Source organism: Callospermophilus lateralis, chromosome 19, assembly GCF_048772815.1.
Source record: "Callospermophilus lateralis isolate mCalLat2 chromosome 19, mCalLat2.hap1, whole genome shotgun sequence".
NCBI classification, from domain to species: Eukaryota; Metazoa; Chordata; class Mammalia; order Rodentia; family Sciuridae; genus Callospermophilus; species Callospermophilus lateralis.
The window spans coordinates 8573946-8583834 of NC_135323.1; the positions used below are offsets into that span (position 1 = coordinate 8573946).

Sequence of the window (9889 nt, forward strand, 5' to 3'; positions counted from 1 at the left end):
TGGAAGGCCAAGCGGGCAGTGGGAGGGAGGCAGCGAGCTGTGAAGGCCACCGATGCCTATCATGGCTGCAGGGACTGGCAGAGGCCCAGAGAAGGCCACATAGGGTGAGCAGCCCTGAGCCACAGAATGCAAGAGGCATCATGTAACCACATACAAGCTGTGCTAGGGCAGACTGGGCTGACTGGGGCTGCAGGATGCCCAGGACCCTGCCCACCCCTAAAAAGCAAGTGAGATCATCCTGAGCAGCCCAGACTATCCAGGCATCTCCCTGCCCATCCTGTCTCTGTCCCTAGGCCCTCAAGGAGGGCTAAGTAAGGGCATTGGGATGGAAGGTGGGAGGCCAGTAGGGAGGTCAGGGACACTGCCCACCCAAGATGTCCAGGCTCTGACATTTCCTTGGGAATGTCCAGGCACTTTTGCTGGGGCAGCAAAGGAAGGAGGCCCAGGCAGCATGTTTGAAGGTGGTATCTATTTAATGTCTATGACTGTGATCAATAAATAACCATGACCAAGCAATTTCCACAGGGCTCTGAATCAGCCTCAATCACAGGCTGGTGGGGTCTGTCCACATGCACAGGCTGGACAGGCTCCTGGCAGGGGGCCCAGAGCAGGGGCAGGGCCATCACACTTAGTGGCTGTGGTTAGACCTCAGCACCTGTGGGGCTCTGCAGGCCAGGGATATCCTTAGGGGTCTGGGAGCCCCCAGCCCGGACACAAGTACCCCAGCCACGGCCAGGAATGACAGGGTCCTCATGGGCCTGGAGGGGAAGGCTGGGGGGTGGGACACTGGAGTCTGCCTCACACTTGGTGGTATGGCTGGAAAAGGGCTCAGGTGCTGTGTGGCCCAGCATGCTGGGAGTCTCAGGGGTCCCCCTTGCCAGTGTGGGGCCCAGCTCAGGCAGTTCCCAGGCCTCTGCTCGTGCCTCAGATCCCTTGGCAGACACCCGTTTCACAGAGAGGTCAAGAGGTGTGTCCAGTGGCCGTGCTGCCCGCTCCAGTGCCTGGTGGATGGTGAGCAGCTCTCGACGGATCTTTCCTAGCTGCTCCCGCAGAGGTTGGGGGGCCAGGCCCCCAACAGGCATCAACTGCCCCAGGTACTGTTCCACCCTGGCATAGTCGCCGAGGGCCTGGGTCAGGTCCTCACCCACAGGTCCTGGGCTTCCCAGCACCTGGGCCTGTGACTGCTGGGCGATGGGGACCTCAGGACCTGAGGCCTTGGGGTCACCCAGCTCCTTGTCCTCAGGCCAGAGCATCAGGGAGGAGCCTGATGGCAGGCTGCAGAATAAGAGTCAATCAGAAGGTCACAAAGCTCCCCACAGTGCCCCAGCCCCTGCCCCTTGGGTCCCTGACCAGCATGTCACCCATGGCCCCAGGGAAATGGAATAAAGTGCCAGTCTAGGGTTAGGAGCTCGCCAAAGACAGATGAGATGCTCTCAGGTCTCAGTTCTCCTCTGTGGCCTGGAGCCTGTACTCCCAGTAAGTTAGTTTGGAACATGGAATAGGGTCCACCCCCAACCCAGCCCTTCCCTAAATTTTCCATTCCCAGAACCCGCAGTCCAAGGCACCCACCTGCTCTGGGAACCAAACTTCGCCAGGCTTGAGGAGGCCTTCTGGAGCTCCAGCCTGCTTCCCAGGGGCAGCTGTCTCTGGGGGTCTCCCTCCTGGCCTGGATCCCTGGGGGTGCCATGGGGCCAGGCCCCCCCCAGCCCTGGAATGGGCACCTTCAGCAGCCCAGGAGCCAGAGTCCCAGGGGGTCCCTTAGGGGGCATAGAGGGCTTGGCAGGGCCGGCCCTGCCAGCTGGTAGCCCCAGACTCTGCTCCAGGAGCAGAGGATAATACAGGCGAGGGGCTGGGGCGGCCCGCTCAGGGGACTGTGGGGAGGGGAAGGTGGCAGCTGGGGGCAGCAGAGGGCTGGCTGAGGCCAAGAAGGGCATGTGGGCAGCAGCAGCCAGTGATGGACCCAGGTAGGAGAAGAGGCCAGGGCCAAGAGGGTAGTTGACACCCAGCAGTGACAGGTGGATGCTCTGGGCCTCTGGGAATTCACCCGGGGTGGGTGGTGGGTAGCAGGGGACACTTCTCTCAGGGCCTGCTGAGGCTACAGCCCCTACAGCCATGCTCCTTGTACCACTGCCCAGCTCTGGCTTCCAGGACTCCATCAGGAGCCCACCAGGGCCAGGACCCTTCTGAGCAGCCCTGGCCAGAGTGGGCAGTGACTCTGGAGACCCCTTGGCCCCAGGCTTAGGGCCCTCACTGCAATGGCGCTGGGAAAGGCCGTCAGTGACCATGGCGTCTGGCATGGTGGGCTGCCTGCCACGGCTTGGGGGATCCCCAGAACCATCTGGGGTAGACATGTGGGGCCTGGGAGAGGAGGGGACACGGCGGCATGCCCAGTCTGGGGAGTCCAGCAGCAGTGAGAGGGAGTCTTTGCAGAGGCTGTACTTCATGTGGTTGTAGAGGTGGGACTTCTCCAGGCACGTGAAGGGGCACTGGAAGCACTTGTAGTTGTAGGGTTTGCCCCAGGGCCGGGGGATGTAGTGTGGCTTCTTGGGCTTCCGAGACCTTGCCCTGGCCCCAGTTCCCACGCGGCACGAGCCAGCCTCACGGGACATGGTGGCTGGCTAGTGGGCAGACTGGGGCACCATGGCTACCTGCAGACAGGGGACTGCAGTCGGCACCAGGTCCCCCAGACTTCCCACTTCCCTTCCTCAGGGCTCCCCAGCTCCAGGAAAAGAGCCCAGGTGCCCCTACCTCCTCTGCCTGTGGCTTTAGCCCCCTCCCTGAATGCCTCTCCAGGAACCTATAGGGCCTCCAGATTGTCAAATGAAGAATGAGGCACCCAGTCAAACCTAACACAGACATCCAGTAACTTTCTAGGGTAAGTATGGGCTCTGCTAATTTGGAAACTACAATAAAAATTATTCATCATTTACCTGAAAGAAAAGTTTAACTGGGTTTCCTGCATTTTACTGGGTGGTCCTATATAAATCCCCCTGGCCATGAGTACATGCTGGCCCCTGCAGGCCAATTTCTGGGATGGTCAGTTTCTGAGCAGCCCCACCTCCACACAGGCAGGCACCTGAGAGCATTTGGTAAGTGAATGAAGGAAGCCAAATGTGACCATTGCCCCTCCAGAGACCCAGCCCCTATTGAGCCATCTGCCTCTGTGGAGTCAGAGGCCAAGGTGAAGACGACTGAGACAGAAAGTAGCAAAGGCAGCTGAGCACAGTGGTGCACACCTGTGTGATCCCAGCAAGTCAGGAGTCTGAGGCAGGAGGGTCGCAAGTTCCAGGCCCGCCTGGGCCACTTAGCAAGACCCTGTCTCAAAATAAAAAATAAAAAAGGGCTAGGGAACAGCTCAGTGGTAGAGTGCCCTTGGGCTTCATGCCCAATACTAGCAGAGGCGCAAGTGTCTGGTTAACACTGCATGTGTGCCTACACGCCTGAGATGCTCCACCATTGTGTCAGGTGGGCACAGGAGATGTCTGAAGGGAGTCAGCCTCACGTGGGGCCAACCCAGTCTGGGGGAGTGAATTTCACAGTATGGCCCCTCGGCACAGCCACCTGCTCGGCCCAGCTCCATCTGGGAGGCTTCAGGCAGGTCAATGACCAAGCCTGCAGTGGCCCTGCTCAGCCAAGACCCTCTTCTCCCCACGCCCCACAACACAGGCTGGCTTGGAAACTGCTCCATACTCCATCTGGGCTGCCACCTGGGCTGCCCACTGCCCCAGCACTTGTGCCTGGGCGGGGTGCATGGTGTGTGTGTGTGCACACAGGCTTTGGGTGTGTGTGTCGTGTGCAGGGTTGCAGAAACCCTTGTTCAGCCCCTGCAGGAATAACCTCTGCATGGCAAGCCGATTCTGCACAAGAGGCCTCCCTGTGCAGAGAGCCTGGCACACACACACAGCCCTACCCTACTCGGTGGACATGGCTACTCGTACACCAGAGCAGAGTTAGGGCATATGTGTACACACACACCCAAGTACACAGGCAGATACTGTAGGGACTCACACACAGTTACAAACCCACAAGTGTGGACACACTGTGCCTCACAATGGCCAGGGCAGGACTGGGGATAGCTGGGCAGTTGCTGGACACAGCCTTCCTTCCTGATGGTGATTATGCTTTGCCCACTGCAGTTACCCTTGTGGCCACCAAACACCAGGTAGGCATCTCTATTAGATTCTCTATTAGAGGAATGGCCAGGGGGTGGGGAGGGCTATCTTTCCAAATGTTTGAGGCCCCACAGGGCAGCATCGGCAAACCTGGGTGTGGAGTGTGGGCCAGCAAAGGCTTAGAAGGGCTGCAAGTTTGGAAGGAGGCGGCTGGCCCAGGAAGGGGCTGCAGACCCAGCTTGGACTTGGTGGGTACAAAGCAGCCCCTTCTCCCTGCCTGGTCCCCCACCCCACGAGATGTAGATGACAGATAGGAGTGCTCAGGCGACAGAGGCGGCTGTGCTGGGGCCATCGATCACCCAGCCCTGGGAGCCACACAGCTGTGCCAACTGGTGCTGCCTCCTACTCCACCTCCCAGCCCAGATTTGGGGCTCCTCTTGGGCCCCTGGACTCAATGGGGGTTCCTCCTGTGCTTCCCTCCAGATCAGGCACAAGGGGGGGGCTCTTCTGGAAGCCATCTTATCAGCTGTTGACCCATGAGGACCCAGAGGACATCCGGGACCCACCCAGCACGGATGCATGGAGGGAGGACACCCCCACACCGGCACACACAAGAAAACACTCACCTCCACACAGCACATCCCAACCTGTGCCCAGGTGCAAGCTCACAGACACTTGGAAGCATCCCCTTCTGGGGGAGAACCCGCTGAAGCAGGTACTGGCCAGCCACCAGGTCACAGCCCGCCGATCTCCTTGAGCACTCGGGACTCTGGGTGCGCCACCCATGGGCTAATGAGGGAGCTGAACCCAGTCTTCCCTGGCTGAAGCGCAGCTGGTTGGGACCCCACACCCTTCCCCCGACTCCCCGCTGCGGCGGCGCCAAGGTGGCCCCTGGCAGAGCCTGGACCCCAAACGCAGTGGCAGTGGGGAGCTGGGGGAGCCGCGCTGCTGCTTTCTGCGCCCCGCGCCCTGCCCGGCCCGCCCCGGCGCCCCAACTTCGCGGGAAGCGCCTCCCGCCTTACCCGCGTCCGCCAGCCGAGCCGAGCCTGCGGCGCCCGCCAAGTCTGCGCCAGGCTGCGCGGAGAGGCGAACTTCCCGCCCGCGCCCGCGGACGCCTCAGGGAAACTGAGGCTGGGCGCGGGAAGCGGCCCTCGCTCGGCAGCGACCCTGGAGCCACCGCCGCCTCTGCCCGCGTCCCCCCGACGCCGCCTCGCGCCCACCGAAGTTGGCGGCGAAGCGCGCGCGTGCGCCACGGCGCGGGCTCCGGGCGCCGCGACCTCCGACAGGGCTGGGGCGGGGGAGGCGGAACGGCCCCAGCCCAGGACGCCCGCCCCACCTCCTCCCTCATCGCCTTGGCGCACTCACCGGCCTCACCGGACGGCTCGGGATGGAACAGCGCCCGACACGCCGCGGTGCAGCCGAGCCCGAGTGGCGCGCAGGTGCGCGGCGAGTGAGGGGCGCCTGGCACCGTCCCCGCCCCCGTCGCCTGCAGGCTGCCGCGGGGGTGCGCGGAGGCGGCCAAGTCTCCCGAGTCCCAGCAGCGGCGTGAGGGGGCGTCAGCGCTCATCAGTCAAGGCTGTGGCCCCTGACAGCCGCCCAGGTTGGGGCTGCGGGCTGCGCCCCAGGACAGGCTGCCCCCCAGAGCCAGCTGGGAGGGACCGCGCCTAGAGCTGAAGCAGTGGAGCCAGCGCGCCCTTGCAGCTTTCCTTGGGCCCGTTGGCCTCTACGGAGGATCCTTTACTCCAAACTGGAGGCGAAATGGGTGTGCTCCCCACGCTTGGCCCAAAGCCGCCACTGCCTTGCGCTGTCACCTCGCGCTGACACCCTACCTGGGTGCAGCGCAGTGCTCTGTCCTCATTCCTCCCTCCCTGGGAGGTGCCCCAGGGCTGCATTCGCCTGCTGTTTCAAAGACCTCTTCTCACTGGCCACACTCCTGGGAGAACCTGTGCAATGGAGAGGGGACCTGAAGGCCCTGGAACACCCAGCACACCATGAATCCGGGCAACACTCTCCCTCAGTGTCCTCATGGCCAGAGCTGTTTTGCAGCTGTCAAAACTGAACATTCCAGGGTCCCACTTCTCAGCCGGTCCTGGCAGAAATTCACCTGATCCATCCACTCCATCCTAGAAGTGGACAGAAATGCAGCTGGGCAGAGCCAGATGATTTTCTTCCAGGAGTCTGCCTGTGATTCTCAGAAGACTCCTGACCCAGAGTTGTGTGACAATTTTCGGCATAGTGGCTCCAGCCAGAGGAGTAGTCACTGCCTACTCTGTGGAGGCAGAGAGCCACTTGACCCCTGTACCCCAAGGCTTCCTGCAGGCTCAGCTACTGATTCCTGGGGCCTCCCTAGCCTAGGTCAGGGGAGCAGAAGTCCTGGGGGGAAGAAGAGGACCCTCAAGTGGCTTCTGGTGTTGCCTTTTTAATGGGGTAGCCAGAGAGGAGCACTGGACCCAGAAGCCTAGCATCACCTGGTTCCGTGACCAGCCAGTTTGTGCAGTGGGGTGGTGGCAGGGATCCCTCTGCTGACCAAGGATCAGGGCCCCATGGTTTTGGGGGATGGGCAAAACCTTCCTCCTGCCCCCATGTCACCTTTCTGACACTAGCCCACTCCTGAGGGACACCCCAGAAGGGCTGGGGGATGGGAGGGGTGCTGTGGCCAGAACAGCACGCCATCCTTCTCTCCCTGACTGGCCTGGCCCAGCTGACCAGCTGACCGTGCAGGTGGCCCCAGGCTGGGAGACAGCTTGGGCTGCCATCATGCCAGCAGCCCTGTGGAGAGTGGGGGCCAGGATACCGTCCCTCGTTATGAGAACTGACCAGAGAGGCCAAAGTCACTCTGAGACAGTGGGAGTGAGGGGTCCCAGGGACAGCTGTGTTCTCTCTAGTCCTCACTGGCCAGCCTCAGGCTGACAGTTCTGAGGGTCTGGGAGAAGCTATTTTTGACAGCACAGGGGATGGGCTGGCTGGAGGCTATGACCATCATCCAGGGAAGCCCTGGTCTTAGAGAGCTGTGGTCTTGGGGATCTGTGGTCTTAGGGAGTCTGGTCTTGGAGAGCCTGGTTGTGGGGAGCCCTGGTGTTAGGGAGTCTGTCTAGGGAATATGTCATGGAGAGCCCTAGAGAGCCTGTTTTGGGGAGCCTCATCATGGAGAGCCTGTCTTATGGAGCCCATCTTGGGGAGCCTGCTTTGGGGAACCTATCTTAGGGAGTCAGTCTTGGGGAGTCCTGGTCATAGGGAGCTTGGTCTTGTTATGTAGGAGCAAAGCCATGTGAAGCTCAGGTAACTAGGTAGCCCCAGAGCGGGGAGGAGGCCAGGACAGGGTCAGAAAAGCAGGAGGTAGCAGGAAGGGCCCACTCTGCCCATCAGTGGAGCCCCTTCCCCTACCTGATGGGAGAGAAGAGGAGGGACAAACCCTGAGAGGGAAAGGCACACCCTGGTTGCACTCTGGGGCAAGCCCTGGGTTTGCTTGAGAAGTCTGGGGCTGGGCATGGATAGCTGTCTCCTGCCCTCTGCCCCAGGGGCTCTGAAGCACATCCAATCCCTTTCCTTCTAGGTCATGACTCCCTGCTGAGACAACCCTTCCCCCAGGGGAAAATCTTGGGCTCTGGGAGGTGGCCCTTGCCTCCTGAGACAGGGACTGGACTCCCCTGTGGCCCAGAGCCAGTGGACCCCTGCTCACACTCCCTGGGCCTTAGTCCTCTCTGCAGAAGAGGTGGAGACTCAGTCTGGCTCCAGTGGGATTCTGGACAGGGGCCTGGTACCTGGGTGCTGGTGCAGGATGCCCCTCCTCAGCCATTAACCTTCTCTGCCCAGTCTACCACGGCTGCCAGCCTGTCACCTTCATTTCTGCCAGAACTGACTGTGTGGGGGGCTTGTGTGCTGGGCTTAGCAGGCCAGTTGGGGTCTGTGGCCACTCAGTGCCTGGGGGAAGACCTGACCCATCCCCTCAGTGTCACACCCCTAGCCAGGACAGGTGTGTGGCTGGGCCACCCAGCACCTGTCTAAGAGACACAAGGATGGGATAGAACCCCCAGGCCAGCCCTGAAGCCCACAGTGGGACTGTGCAGTGGCAGGAGCCCTGGGTCTTTCTGGGGTGGTCAGAGCCACACAGGATGTTTGGCCATAGCTCATGCCTGCCCACTCACTGAGGAGCACTGGCTGGAGGGCACAGGCATCCTTGGGCTTCACCTTCCTTGATGTGGTCCTAGGGAGTTCAGGCTGGGGCAGGTCCAGGGCTGGACTGAGGGCCATATTTTCTGAGGGTCCTGCCCAGGACTGAGGCTGAAGACCCTGAGGAGACTGGGGACCTGAGGGAGGTTCATGAGGGGAGGAACAGGGCAGGGAAGCTGAGTGGGCAGGGAGAGCCTGGGCTCACGAGGGCTGGGCAAGAATGCGGTTCCTGGGGTTGGGGCATCCTGGGATCCGACTGCTTCCCTCCTGGACAAATGGCACTCCTGGAAGCCCTTGAGAGGGTGAGAAGAAGGTGCTGTGTGCTGTTGTGGGAGTGAGCTCCCTGTCAGGGGAACATTCCTGCTGGGGCAGGGGCCTCTTGGTTCATGAGGGTGCAGCCGGCAAGGCGGGTGGAACGAGAGACCCAGGTTGCCCATGCCCCCACCCGGTCTCTGAGCCTGGCACTGGATGAGCAGTGCCCGGGGCCGACAGCAGCCATATGCTGGGAAGAGAGGCTGAGCGTGTTGCTCTGCGGCCCCCAGGGCCGGCCTTCCTGGGCCTGTCACAGATGATTTTCCCCGCCTGAGTGGCAGGCCGGCTGTCGGGTGGGGCAGTGGGGGCCTGTGAGCTAGACCCAGGTCTAGGCAGTGCTGCCCTCAACTTCGGGACTCAGCTCTTCTTGGGTCAATGCAGGTGGTGGGCCCTAGGCTTGGATTCCCATAGCTTTCCCAGAAGACATGACTGTCCAGCTCAAAGTCAAGGGCCCCAAGGAGAGCCCTGGCTGCCCAGGGGATGGGCCTTCCTGTTTGAATGTGGGCAGTGGCCAGGGGTCCACACCTGGCAGTGTATACCCTGGGCAGGCAGGAGAGGGCCCCAAGCTGCAGCTCTGTCAGCCCAGCGCCCAGAGCAGGGAGGCAGGGAGGCTGCGACTAATTTGTACACTAAATGCTTCTGACAGGGAGGCCTCACCAGTGAGAACCCGCTGCCCAGGAAGGCTGCTGCAGCATGCTGCGCCAACAGTGAGGGATAGGAGAGGGCTGGGGCACGGGGCCAAGTGGTCAGGAAGTCGGGGAGCAAGGTGGGGAAGGGTAGAGATGTGGGGAGGGGATGAGGGGCAGAGTGGAGGGGGAGAGGGCTGGAAGACCCTGGGGTGGAGACCACCAGGCAGGGCCCCTAAAACCCCTGGCATCCACTCCCTGCCTTAGCAGCTAGTCCTGTCTGCTTCTCACTTGGGCTTTGTGAACCCCTCTAGGGCCAGTCCACCCTGCTGTCTATAGGCTGGCTCAGGTACCAGGTGCACTCTAGAGATGGCTGAACTGCCCAGTCCAGCCCACTGATGGGACAGTGTTTGAGACCCACTCCTTGGATTGGCCCAGCCACTCCCCACCTGCTCTCCACACAGAACCTCCTCCTCCTCCTCCTCCTCCTCCTCCAGGACTCTGCCTCAACTTGCATCAAGATCCCCTTCCTGCCTCCTGCCTAATGCTGGCCTAAGGGTCTTGCCTGCTAGTGCCCCCACCTCCTTTATGGACACCTTAGGTTCATATCCCCTGCCTGCTGGGATCCAAAAGGAGGGGAGGGTATCAGCTGGGTCAGACGGGGAGGGT

The 9889-nt window shown here is 61.5% G+C and overlaps 1 protein-coding gene across 1 annotated transcript; it reads right to left on the minus strand.

Annotated features, from left to right (window-relative positions):
• Window positions 1–641: 641 nt before the first annotated feature.
• On the minus strand, window positions 642–2609 carry Prr35 (proline rich 35). The gene is made up of 2 exons (XM_076841006.2): window positions 1570–2609; window positions 642–1275 (listed from the first exon to the last, which is right to left on the minus strand). Exons 1-2 carry the CDS (start codon window positions 2607–2609, stop codon window positions 642–644), a joined length of 1674 nt encoding a protein of 557 aa, XP_076697121.2.
• Window positions 2610–9889: the final 7280 nt, after the last annotated feature.